This window comes from Salvelinus fontinalis, chromosome 28, assembly GCF_029448725.1.
Source record: "Salvelinus fontinalis isolate EN_2023a chromosome 28, ASM2944872v1, whole genome shotgun sequence".
Taxonomy (NCBI): domain Eukaryota; kingdom Metazoa; phylum Chordata; class Actinopteri; order Salmoniformes; family Salmonidae; genus Salvelinus; species Salvelinus fontinalis.
The window spans coordinates 42,356,597-42,369,904 of NC_074692.1; the positions used below are offsets into that span (position 1 = coordinate 42,356,597).

At 43.4% G+C, this 13,308-nt stretch overlaps 2 protein-coding genes across 5 annotated transcripts in view; both read left to right on the top strand.

Moving 5' to 3' along the window:
- The first annotated feature begins 74 nt into the window (after positions 1-74).
- Positions 75-2,621, top strand: LOC129826731 (U6 snRNA-associated Sm-like protein LSm1). Its single transcript, XM_055887759.1, has 4 exons — positions 75-239; positions 521-589; positions 766-881; positions 2,077-2,621. Exons 1-4 carry the CDS (start codon positions 194-196, stop codon positions 2,245-2,247), a joined length of 402 nt encoding a protein of 133 aa, XP_055743734.1. The 5' UTR covers positions 75-193; the 3' UTR covers positions 2,248-2,621.
- A 1,340-nt stretch (positions 2,622-3,961) lies between these two features.
- The window catches only part of LOC129826734 (G protein-coupled receptor kinase 5-like), a 55,928-nt gene continuing 46,581 nt past the window's right edge, over positions 3,962-13,308 (top strand). For 3 of the 4 annotated variants that reach the window (XM_055887765.1, XM_055887764.1, XM_055887761.1), the window contains exon 1: positions 3,962-4,696. In XM_055887765.1, the coding sequence (XP_055743740.1) occupies positions 4,645-4,696 (52 nt within the window). In that variant the 5' untranslated portion in view covers positions 3,962-4,644. The remainder of the gene's footprint in view (positions 4,697-13,308) is intronic. The other variant, XM_055887762.1, reaches the window with a different exon arrangement.

Sequence of the window (13,308 nt, forward strand, 5' to 3'; positions counted from 1 at the left end):
TTTATTATCGGATACAAAAATAAATTACAGAAGAACATTTTCCAATGTGCGGCGCTTAATGGGTTACAATTCTACAGGAAGTGTTTCCCTGAGCATGCGTTCCCTGCTCTTCCTGTAGTGAGGATACAGATATACTTTTGAACGATTTGTCTTGACACATGTCATACACGGCGATTAACTACACACGATCAAAATGAACTACATGCCAGGGACCGCGAGTCTCATCGATGATATAGACAGTAAGTTGGGATAACGAAGGTTAGGCTGAGTTGAGACAGAAGTGTGAGTGAAAAGCCCAAAACATTTCCAACGTTCGAAAACCGTGATGATGATAATGATCAAATACAGTCACTGACTGGTAAATTATGAACCCCTTCTTGTTAACTATTCATCATTCGACACGCTGCGACCTTGCAACATTGTATCCAAAACTCACTGTGGGGAGTGGGGGGCAACGTTTGGATACATTGTAACCACGTGCGGTGGCTCAACTATAAACATTCCTTTTTTTTTCTTGCAGAAAAGCATCTTGTACTTCTTCGAGATGGAAGAACGCTAATTGGGTTTCTGAGAAGCATTGACCAGTTTGGTATGGCAAATTAACAAACTAATAATCATATTTCAGTTTAAACACTAGCCTTCTTAGCTTACTTTGATGTTGTCAATACTCAGATAACGTAACTTATTCACAAGTAGGTACATTCAGGCAATCAAAGGGAAAATTAACTTAACTTCCCTATCTCATCTCTTCACCTTCTCTTTCAGCCAACCTAGTTTTTCATCAAACAGTTGAGCGCATCCATGTGGGCACGAAGTTTGGAGACATCCCCAGAGGAATCTTCATTGTGAGAGGAGAGAATGTTGTTTTGCTTGGAGAAATAGTAAGTATTCATCCATGCTACCCTCTTGTTCTTTATCAGTACTTCAAGGCTGCTTTAGGTTTCCTTAGTAGAGTAGGCCTACACAGTCATTTGTTTGTGCTAAAGTAAGCCTGTTGATTAGACCGGGGGGGGGGGGGGGGGGGGTAATACTACAAATTAGGGTCATAGAGAATAATAAACAACCAGAAATAACAGCTGATTTTCTGGTTCATTTAAGAAAGCTAAACATAGATATGTGTGTTTGGTTGTTGAGTCAATTAGACCATGCCCATTTCAAGCTTATCTTTCTAAAACTAAAATGTTATTTCAGAATATTCAGGCAAGTTAGATGACTAACTTGTTGATTTTGTTTTGTGTTAAACCCCTCAGTTGAATGTGTAGCAGTTTTTCAATATACTCACATGATTAGTAAGTACTTCAGCCCAAACTTTAGTTGTCACCTACGTAGCGTGGTTGATTCACACACAGGGCCCGGTTTCCCAAAAGTATCTTAAGGCTATATTCATCGTTAGAAACATAGGATCCTATCGTTCTAAGATGGTCTTTGCTTTTACTCACTGGCCAAGCTTCCTGCCATCCAGGACCTCTATACCAGGCGGTGTCAGAGGAAGGCCCTAAAAATGGTCAAAGACTCCAGCCACCCTAGTCATAGACTGTTCTCTCTGCTACCGCACGGCAAGCGGTACTGGAGCACCAAGTCTAGGTCCAAAAGGCTCCTTAACAGCTTCTACCCCCAAGCCATAAGACTGCTGAACAGCTAATCAAATGGATACCTGGACTATTTATATTGACCCACTTTTTTATGCTGCTACTACTCACTGTTTATTATCTATGCATAATCACTTTACCCCTCCCTACATGTACATATTACCTAGACTAACCGGTGCCCCCGCACATTGACTCGGTACCAGTCCCCACTGTATATAGCCTCGTTATTTTATTGTTACTTTTTTTGTACTTTATTTTAAATTTGATACATTTTTGTAGCAAATATTATTATTTATTTTTTAAATCTTTATTGCTGGTTAAGGCCTTGTAAGTAAATATTTGACCTGTTGAATTCGGTGCATGTGACATACAGTTTGATTTGATCAGTTGATAAGAATCAGTTTCTGGGGTTTACACTGCTATTACTCTCCAGAAGGACATGCATGACATGTACATTGACAGTATGTTTAATATGATCCCACTTTAGGACATTGATAAGCTGTGTGACAACGTCTTGCAGCAAGTTTCTATAGAGGAGATCCTGGAGGAGCAGCGATTGCAACAGCAAGCCAAGCAGAAGACAGAGAAAGCCAAGGTGACCGCACTGAAGGACAGAGGCCTATCCATCCCAAAAGCAGATAATCTCGATGAATACTGAAGGCACTTCTGTTCCATTTTCTTCCGTAATACTGGACCCCTCAGTTATATTTTGAATAGGGGATTATTTTGAAGACTGTGAGAAGAATGTGTGCTTTGTAGATGACGCAACGTCACACTAAATACTGTACTGATTTCATTTTGATTATGACTCATTGGTTTGAAAGCAAACAATGAATTAAGTGATGCATGATTTGAGGGTAGATGACACAACCTAGATTGTCTACAAGACTACATTTGATGAGAAATCAATTATGATTTTCATACCATAGCACTGAGAACTAAGTCAATAGTATATAGTGATGAACTCTGTTAGTGTAAGCAGACACATTGTAATGGCAAGATTTGTTTTCCATAAAAGTTTTTGTTATTTTATTACTGAAGTCTGCTTTGTTTAATTTGTAAATGGGAATTTTCATTTGAGTCTGACTATGGATCTCTGCTCTACTGCAGAAGGCACTGTGGTCTCCCATAGAGTGATGGAGGTCTCTAGAATATTAGCATGGGCAGTGCCATTGAGGGCTTCCATCATTTTAATATAGTCAACTGGGTGGTACTTCCAGCTTCATTGGCTGATCTCTCTTGGTGACTCTGTTGAAATCATGTCCAACGGGTGTTCAGATGGGATCAGCCAATCTGACGGAGAATGGCGCTGGGATGTATAGCGTCCGTTTTACGGGCTCCTGATCAAATATGCTATTTTGTGTTCTTTGGGAATATCATTTGTTTTTCAACAGGACAATGACCCAACATATCTCCAGGCTGTGTAAGGGCTATTTGACCAAGAAGGAGAGTGATGGAGTGTGTTCCAGTTTTGTCATACAACACAACGCCACAGATGTCTCAAGTTTTGAAGGAGCGTACAATTGACATGCTGACTGCAGGAATGTCCACCAGAGCTGTTGCCAGATAATTGAATGTTCATTTCTCTACCATAAGCGGCCTCCAATGCTGTTTTAGAGAATTTGGCAGTACGTCCACAACCGCAGACCACGTGTACCCATGCCAGCCCAGCTTCCTCACTTGCGGGATCGTCTGAGGCCAGACACCTGATGAAACTGAGGAGTATTTTTGTCAGTAATAAAGCCTTTTTGGGGAGAAAAACACATTCTGATTGGCTGGGCCTGGCTCCCAAGTGGGTGGACCTGGCTGCCAATATGGTGGGCCTATGCCCACCCATGGCTGCGCCCCTGCCCAGTCTTGTGAAATCCATATATTAGGGCCTCATGAATTAATTTCAATTGACTGATGTCATTATATGAACTGTAACTCAGTAAAACCATTGAAATTCTTGTATATTGCGTTAATATTTTTGTTCGGTATATATGAACCTAAGAAGACAGGCAGAGAATCACCAATGGCATAAAGTCTACTGGTAGGCCTGTATGAGATCTTGAGATAATTGGATGTTGTGTTTGATCAATTTTCATAATTAAAATATGTTATTGTGCACCGCGGTTCTTAGGCTTTCCATGTCAGATGAAAAACAGCATTTGAACAACGCACCAATAGCCTATGTATGGGGAAAATCCCCTTTATCAATATCATTCTTTCTCCCAAGGTCTTTCATCTTCAGTTCTACCGCTTGGCATTGCATTGGGAGGGGATGGCAAGAATGTGCCGCTATCAGATGTCTATGACAGCCAGACAGGCATACTCAACAACGCATACGTCATGGGCCAGATATGAACACGCCCCTTCCGACTGGCTGTGTGTCCCACGGGCGATGTAATGGAATATTGGAACCACCAACTTGGTGGATCAAGATTTGCGAACTCTTACTATAAATCATCGAACTTCCATAGACTGTACACTTAGCCCCCTGCACGATACCCAAATGTAGCCGAAATATTGACCAGAACCACGGGGGAAACGGCTTAGAGCTCCGACAAACGTTACAAGCAAGATAAAAAACCCAGCCCTTTTTTTATTTTTTATTATTATGCACCAAGAGGTGGAGCACGTTGAGTCTAGTACACTTCACCAACTCCCACCAGTGCTACTGGTCTGTGCTTCAGCCGCTGTTAGGAATGCGTTAGCAAAGGATGTAGGTCTTGCCGAGGTCTCGGGCTGTTTCGGGATGTATTGATGGCTCAACAGTCCTATCCTTCTTTGATTCCGCACCAAATTTCGCACGAAACACACAACAGTCTCCGGAATTGGAATGGAAATGCCCTCCGGACGCTGTATTCGGAGCCGACAATATGAACCATGCCCTAGTTAATATTACAAGGATTTCCTCGATAGCTTGTGTATAGACTTTCAAGGAATTTGAAATGTATACATTTGATTCGGATTTGGAGTAAAACGAAAAGCAATTTAGCCGTGAAGAGCAAGGTGTTGCTGTGCCGACGTAAAAACAACAACAAATCTATTAAGCAAAATCAAAGGATTTTAGATGGAGCTGGAGAATATTGTGGCCAATACGGTACTGTTAAAAGCAAGAGAAGGTAGGTCTTCAAACAGCCTAATAAAATGAATGAACCATTTTGACCCGTAGAATGGGGTTCGAATTCCATTTTGTGTTGAATGTTACAGTGATGCAATATAAATTGTCTCTGAACATGATATTTACAGATGCTATGCTGCTCTAAAATCTCCTTTATACCATACACCACCATCATCACCAAACAACATGTTTTATTGCTTATGATAGGCTTTTAAACCCTTCAATGTATCCATCCCTAGCTCAATTAATGTCCAATATAGCCTATGTATATTCAGGCCTGTAGTTTAAAATCGTTTGACACAACGTTTGTGAACAAAGGTCCCTCTAAATGTAATAAAAAAATAACCCCGCACATCAGCTTTAAGTTTTGTTTAACAAATTGTTTTCTGCGTGATTATGATTAGACTGTAGTAGAGCCCACCGGTGAAACCGTAACAATTCGACATGTTCAGACAGTATGACAAGAACTGGGGTCAAACTCTGGTCTGATGATCATTTGTTACAGTTGGCAATGGCACATTTATGATGATCTATGACGTGATCGGAATCTAAATGGCTATGGTGGTCTCCGTGCAGCAAAATGCAGCCTTTTACACTTCGATACCCCAAACAACCGTGTGATTGGGCATTTAGGTTCTGTCAATTTCATCTTTACCGTTTGTTTGTGTTAGGTCATAATCTGTGTGTTCGGCAGGTGTAGAGTTTCGGAGACCAGCTGTTTTGTTATTAACCTTCATTGATCTTTAAGGAAATGTCCTTTCACGTGCACATAGGCCTATCCCTTCACTTCAGACTCGACCAAGGATCCAAACTGATGAAATTATTGGCATTGCAGTAGGTTACTAATGATAATGTTATGGCTCTTTTGTCGTGTTTTTGCCATAAAATAATGATGTTATTGCTCTTATGTCGTGTTAATGCCATAAGATACAGCTTCCCGCCTATCTGAATACATAAAAAAACTGAGAAGGCTGTGTTCCTCTCAATCTGAGAAATGCACCGTTAGATATACACACACACACACACACACACACACACACACACACACACACACACACACACACACACACACACACACACACACACACACACACACACACACACACACACACAGTTGTGCATGGTGTAATGTGGCTACAGGCTCTCTGTGGAGTTGTGCAGTGACGCAGGAGAAGGCAGTGTTCCTATGGCTGGCCTAGTGGTTATCTCACAGTAATAATGACATACTTATGGATTGGCTGTACTGGGTCAAAGATAGGACAGACAGAGAGAAAGAGACTGATGTTTCCAGTCAGTGTACCACTGCCATACAAGGGTCCTTCGTTGTTTTGAGATGCAGCTTGAAACCAGACTACTACAGTGTCAAATAAAAACTGCCAGATCACAGATGATTCCAAAGAAAATCAGAGCATCAAACATAGTCTATTTGGCAACCAGTCCTCCTCAGGTGATCCAAAAAGATTAAATAGTTTAGTCATGATTGTGAACAACTACTGGGCCAGGAGTGGTATAGTGTTCTCTAATCTGAATAACATGGAACTGTCATATGTTCAGATATGTGCAAGATAATGAAAATAACATAACTATTTTGAAGTTGTTTTTGGTGGTGTCCCTTTAAATTTAATGAAATAAGAAGATGACATGGCGACCCATGACAGATCCTTGTTGTCCCAGCTGCTCTATGCCCGAGCCAGCATAGTACGGGTTGGGTTGGCACAACAGTGTGTAAACCATGGTCTGGTACGTCCCAAAAACTGAAAGGGGTTTTCATTGGTCATCAGTGGATTCACTGTTGCTTTTTGCTCAGAGATGATAGTGAAAAGGCAGACATGATCAACAGAGATTTGAACTGTGAAGAGCTGATGGTTGATTTATAAGATCCCGTTAAAGATGGCTCCATAACAAGTGATCAACTGTCAACTTATCTTTTGTGATTCATTGCTGATTGGAGTGTGTTGTGTAATGAGTGCTTAGTTGTTTAGATTCTGCCTGGTAATGTTAGAATGACTAGGGTCCCTATCTGACAGAGCCCAGAGTGCCAACGGTTGTATGAATGCCTGTGAGATTTTGTCAAGGTCCGGGGTGTACAGGGATGCTCCTATCTGTGTGTATGTGCTGTGTACTTACGCTGTATGCCGAGGCTGGTTGAGGTCACAGCACAGGGACATAGCGAGAATGTGAATGGAGAAGAGAGAACCATGTTTATTCCGGTTTGTTTATGCAAGTGTGTCTCAGCCAGAGCTGAACGGAGAGATCCACATTCCCTGTCCGAATGCTCCCAGAGTCAGAGAGACAACAGGAAAGCCCAGTTTACACTCAGCTCCCAGTGTTTACGCCAGCGTCCTCACACTTCCCAAATCCCTGGAATAAAGTGAACTGTAGCCAAGCAGAGAAATAAAAAGCCATCAATATCCCCTGCCTTCTGCAGAGCTGACCAGGGAGACAGAGGCCCTATTCCAGTACTTGGTAAATGCATCCTTCTGTTCTCCTTTATTCCTTTGAAGTAAGTAATCATCACTAATCTGACATGACTGAGTTGGTCTAAGCGCAGCTTCACGTTAGCCAATTCAGTCATGTAAGGTAAGTGATCACACGGGAGGATTTGTTAAAGGGCCAGAGGATGGAGTAGAACATATTCAGGCCTGCTGAAGAGGACCTTTGATGACATCACGGTTGAGATTCCAGGAAGTTTATCTCACCTGCTCTGTCTCAAATACCAACAAACAACAGAGTAGCGAGTAAGACCTGAGTATAATTCAGAATCAGGAAATCTCCCTCTGTTTCTCCCTGGTGTCCAGTAATCTTGTTTTTGTGGAGGATGCTGAGGGGATGATGCAGTGAAATCCAAACCTCCATTCAGCCATCTCATCTCTGCTGAGGATCACCTAACAGCTCATATTACCAGTCAGCCCACAGTGTTGGAAGATGCTGACGTGTTGAACATAGAAATAATAAAGGTGCAATCCATAAGTTCTACTTCTCTTGTGACAATGAGGAAAGTGCAAACAGTCAATTTGAATTAAAACACACAATTACTGCACTTGTCCTGTTCCTCTGCATTTTGTGCCTTTGCACTCACAAAGACCTTTCCCCTCAGTCCTCCAAAACGTCTTGAGAAGACAAAGTAACTGGAAAGTGTGTCCCCATTGTGCCTTAAATGCTAGTTTCATCAATGTGAAAGCAGAAGTGTTTTACATGTCAGACTACCCTGTAAGGGTTATAGAACAGCGAGTTCAGCAGTATTTCTTCCTAGTTACAAGACCATGGTGCTTGCCTACGGAGCTGTGAGGGGAACGGCACCTCAGTACCTTCAGGCTCTGATCAGGCCCTACACCCAAACAAGGGCACTGCGTTCATCCACCTCTGGCCTGCTCGCCTCCCTACCACTGAGGAAGTACAGTTCCCGCTCAGCCCAGTCAAAACTGTTCGCTGCTCTGGCACCCCAATGGTGGAACAAACTCCCTCACGACGCCAGGACAGCGGAGTCAATCACCACCTTCCGGAGACACCTGAAACCCCACCTCTTTAAGGAATACCTAGGATAGGATAAAGCAATCCTTCTGACCCCCCCCCCCCCCTAAAAGATTTAGATGCACTATTGTAAAGTGGCTGTTCCACTGGATGTCATAAGGTGAATGCACCAATTTGTAAGTCGCTCTGGATAAGAGCGTCTGCTAAATGACTTAAATGTAAAATGTAAATGTTCCTAGGCCGTCATTGTAAATAAGAAGTTGTTCTAAACTTGTTGAATTCAGATGTGTTGTTGGGATAGCAGACGTGTAGCAACAGAATTGTAGCCAAGGTGCCAGCCTGCGATTTTAGGTCCATGCCTCCGTTGTTGGCCAACAGAACAGGCTAAGAGAATAGCATTGCTGATCTATGTCTTCCCTGTTTTCAGATACTGTTGCCCTTTTTTAATTGAGGAAGGTGGTAACCAAGCTATGTTGGATGGATGGCCTCCTCTTACCTGAGGCAATTGTCTTGTTCAACCTCTGTTCTAGAATAAAAGGTGTTCTAGAGTGAAGGAAGAAATGTTCTAGAATGAAGGGATGAGTGTTGTATCTAGACTGAAATGCGAACATGTTCTTAAACTGAGAGAAGTTTTCTCGAATAGAGGAAAAGGAATTGATTGATGGATCGTCTGATGAAAACAAAGCCCTAAAATCTGCATGTTTATCTTAAACTGGCAAAACAGACAATAAACCAAACATTGTAGTACAAACAACACCACCTGTCTGTCGTTAAAAGGGCACAAACACAGACAAGCATTCCCCTCACGTCTACTGAGGTGAACTGAGGAGAAACATGGTGAGAAAATGGCAGCTGTCTTTCTAAAGCCAACAGCTACCTCTGACGTGTACTTCACCCCACCTATGCCACTCTGTGGCGGCAGGTAGCCTAGTGGTTAAAGCGTTGGGCCAGTAACCGAAAAATTGCTAGATTGAATCCCCGAGCTGATAAGGTAAAAATCTGTCGGTCTGCCACAGTTCCTAGGCCGTATTTGTAAATAAGAATTTGTTCTAAACTGACTTGCCTAGTTAAATAACGGTTACATCTATGCAGATGAATGTTATTGGAATGTTCATCACCATTTATTTCCATGCTCAAGATAATATGGCTGTTTGCTGAATCAGTGGGTTTTACTTCAGCAATATGTAATGAGATGGACACAGACAATATGACAGATCTTTAAGATGGTTTTGAAGGAAAGCAAGACAGACATGAGTAAAAGAGTGAGGGTACAGAGTGGGCACTGGGCATTGTGAAATAGTGTGAGCCACTAACTCTGTCACTAAACCCGATGTAGTCCTGCATGCCATAGCTGACCGACTACTGTGTGACCATGTCCACGCTGTCTTGTCGGCTGACTTGTGCTGAGTGGTTCATTGGTTATACTGGCAGTGCCCACAAAGGAAGTTGAACATTATGAGACTATTACTAATACATTCTAACATTATTGGAAAAGGACAGTTTTAGGTAATAGGAGATGCCTGCTGGTCAATGTTCCCTCAAATCTTTTGGGGTACTGAGCAAATTTCAGGTCTGCTGAGCGCAAACTTGAATATTCAAAATTCTGTGCAACTTCCAGCCAGTGTGTGGTGTTCAATGTAGGCCTGCATTCCATGAGCCTTTTGAGGAAAAACTTGCAGGGCTTGGCATTAACCTGTTTATCCACTTGTCCTTCAGACAAGGTGGTGACTGAAAATGTTTTTTTGTTGTTTGATGCAAGAAACCACTTTACAAAATAAAATGCATTATTATTCCCATACCATTGTTACAGAGAATCAGACAAATTATGCTACACTCTGCCTATTGGCTACTTAGCTTATTCAAGCCTGTCTCAAAACACAACACTGCCCCTTCATCTATAACTGGGCTAATAACTCACTAACTAGCAAAGGATATAAACAAAATGTGCACACGAGGCTACATGCAGCTATTGCTTTGATCTCAAAACAAGCAAAACTACTCACGACCACAGCTGTATGGCACAGATCCGTATATGGCAATGGTCTATTTGCATATAGGCCTTTGCAGCTTTAATTGGTTATGCTGCACCGGTCTGTGTAGAGTACGGGCTGAGTCCTGCTCAGTAGAATCCTACTCTGATGTGTTCTGCCTACAGCAAAATCTCTTGCATAGTTCATTTTGCTTCGGTATGTTGCATGGGAAGTGGCTAATATTGAGCTGATTCGATCACAATTGCCACTGTAAAGGGAAACGTTGATAGTGTTAACTAACAGGAAAAACTCTAGGAAGTTGAGTGAAGTTAAATCTCATGCTTCTCTCCTTGGGCTGATAGTTCTTCTGGGCTCTGCGCAGCAGTCTCGGGGCTGCTGCGTGGCCGAGCACGCGCAGTTTAGAGGGAACGTTGCTGCTGGTGCTGGAAGGTGTAGGGTGCTGGTGCTGGAAGGTGTAGGGTGCTGGAAGGTGTAGGGTGCTGGAAGGTGTATGGTGCTGGAAGGTGTAGGGTGCTGGTGCTGGAAGGTGTAGGGTGCTGGTGCTGGAAGGTGTAGGGTGCTGGAAGGTGTAGGGTGCTGGAAGGTGTAGGGTGCTGGAAGGTGTAGGGTGCTGGAAGGTGTAGGGTGCTGGTGCTGGAAGGTGTAGGGTGCTGGAAGGTGTAGGGTGCTGGAAGGTGTAGGGTGCTGGAAGGTGTAGGGTGCTGGAAGGTGTAAGGTGCTGGTGCTGGAAGGTGTAAGGTGCTGGAAGGTGTAGGGTGCTGGAAGGTGTAAGGTGCTGGTGCTGGAAGGTGTAGGGTGCTGGTGCTGGAAGGTGTAGGGTGCTGGTGCTGGAAGGTGTAGGGTGCTGGTGCTGGAAGGTGTAGGGTGCTGGAAGGTGCAGGGTACTGGATGGTGTAGGGTGCTGGTGCTGGAAGGTGTAGGGTGCTGGTGCTGGAAGGTGTAGGGTGCTGGTGCTGGAAGGTGTAGGGTGCTGGAAGGTGTAGGGTGCTGGAAGGTGTAGGGTGCTGGAAGGTGTTAGGGTGCTGGAAGGTGTAGGGTGCTGGAAGGTGTAGGGTGCTGGAAGGTGTAGGGTGCTGGTGCTGGAAGGTGTAGGGTGCTGGAAGGTGTAGGGTGCTGGAAGGTGTAGGGTGCTGGAAGGTGTAGGGTGCTGGAAGGTGTAGGGTGCTGGTGCTGGAAGGTGTAGGGTGCTGGAAGGTGTAGGGTGTGTGAAAAACCCTAACATGGTAGAGAGGTAAAAACATTGATAAACATTTGGATAGTAGTTATTACTGCAAGTGAGAGTGATTTGTCTTAAATGTACCCGCAAAGTGTAAAATGGTGGTAGATGCACAGTCAACACATTCAGAGGAGTATATGTGGCGCATGCAGGAATCAAAGTACTATAGTACTGCAAGCACCATGCACGCTCCAGCCAACTGTGATTAGATTGTCAACTATGCACCATCTAGCTACAGTTTTTTTCTTATTTGTCACATGCACCGAATACAACGGATGTAGACTTTACCGTGAAAGGCTTGCTTAAGAGCCCTTCCCAACAATGCAGAGTAAAAATATATATATAATACAAAGGAAATGTGGATGGATCTCACCTCAGGCTTACTTTGTGAGGAGCCTTTGTTGTAAGGTGAGAAAAAAATGCTGCTCTATAGTGTTATAGCACAAGTCTCAGCAAGCCACAGGAGAAAAAAAATGGATTTATGCTCCCTAAAGATTCACGTCTGTTTCAGACATCATTGGCCACTTTGCAGTAGTTTTTCCTAAAAAAGCTTATTCTCTTCTAGTGTCCTGACTTCCATGGTGACTGATCTGGCAGGACATGTCAGAGAAAAACATGATGAACACCTATCCACTATGCAGTGCATTTGTGTGTGCATCCTGGAGTGTGTTCCCTCAGGGCTTCTCTCAGAGGGCTGAGCCATGACATAATGCTGGGGAGTTTTTTTGAGGAGACAACTGAAGATCATTAATGGGAAGAGAATCCCATCCATGAAAGAAGAGTTGAGAGGCCCAGGCCAGCCCGTTTCCTCTCTGTGCTTCTGTTTGTTTGTGTGGACACAGAGAGAAAGATGGAAAATGTTTTACATACTAGCTGTCGCTCACACATAGCTACAGAGAAAGCCCCCACCCTCATGAACAAGCCCCCACCCCACAACTCTCCTATACAAGGCAACACATGACAGCACAAAGTATAGAACCATAGCTACCTTTCAGTTTCATGAGGGTGGGCCCTCATGAACAAAACCCCACCCTCATGAAGCTGAAAGGTAGCTTTGGCTCTATACTTTGTGCTGTCATGTGTTGCCTTGTATAGGAGAATTGTCTTTGTTATTTTAGTGTCTGTCCGTGCATCTATGTTGAATCTCTTTAGACAAACCCAATGAAAATTTCATGTTTGAAGTGGAAAATGATCAATATCTATAGGACTACTCATCTGAGTTTGGCTTGTGTACTTTCACTGTGTACACACACACACACACACACCACACACACACCAGAAAAGGGAATGAACATGTAGTAGTTAAAGGGTAGACATTGACCCAGTGGCCTCTTAGTGTTGTTAAATTTGGGCTTTTTTCCCAGTTCCCAGACCTTATCAGAGTTATTTATTTAAAGGCTGTTTTTGGTTTTCCTGAGTCCCTTGGTATGCCCCAGATCTATCACTAATTTTAGAGCCCCCTGCACGACACAGAACGGATATAATAAGGAGAAGAGGGTTGCAAGTCCGATACTTGTATGAGAATGTTGGCACACAGAGAGAGAGAGAGTGGAGGACAGGGGAAGGCACAACAGAATGAGCTATTTAGGAGATCACTACCATATATTCCAAATATCAAATAACCTTGGTTATTTTTCCTGTGAGGGAATGTCTTGTGTGGAATTTGGCATACGGCAGCAGTGACACTGGACTTTCAAATGTGTTTGGTTTCAGCAGTGCATGACCAGGCAGTTATCACTACTCTCTTCAGATGAACAAACAATCTGACTGTGTATTCATTAATCACACAGGAGAGAGGAGAACCAGGAGAGAGGGAGAACCAGGAGAGAGGTAGAACCAGGAGAGCGGTAGAACCAGGAGAGCGGTAGAACCAGGAGAGCGGTAGAACCAGGAGAGCGGTAGAACCAGGAGAGCGGTAGAACCAGGAGAGCGGTA

What these genes read in the sequence shown, in the direction of transcription:
- LOC129826731 (XM_055887759.1), top strand. Translation starts at nt 194, where the DNA reads ATGAACTACATGCCAGGGACCGCGAGTCTCATCGATGATATAGACA. An exon ending in TCTCATCGATGATATAGACA is followed by an intron (nt 240 to 520) that starts GTAAGTTGGGAT and finishes TTTTTCTTGCAG; the next exon opens with AAAAGCATCTTGTACTTCTT. An exon ending in GAGAAGCATTGACCAGTTTG is followed by an intron (nt 590 to 765) that starts GTATGGCAAATT and finishes CTTCTCTTTCAG; the next exon opens with CCAACCTAGTTTTTCATCAA.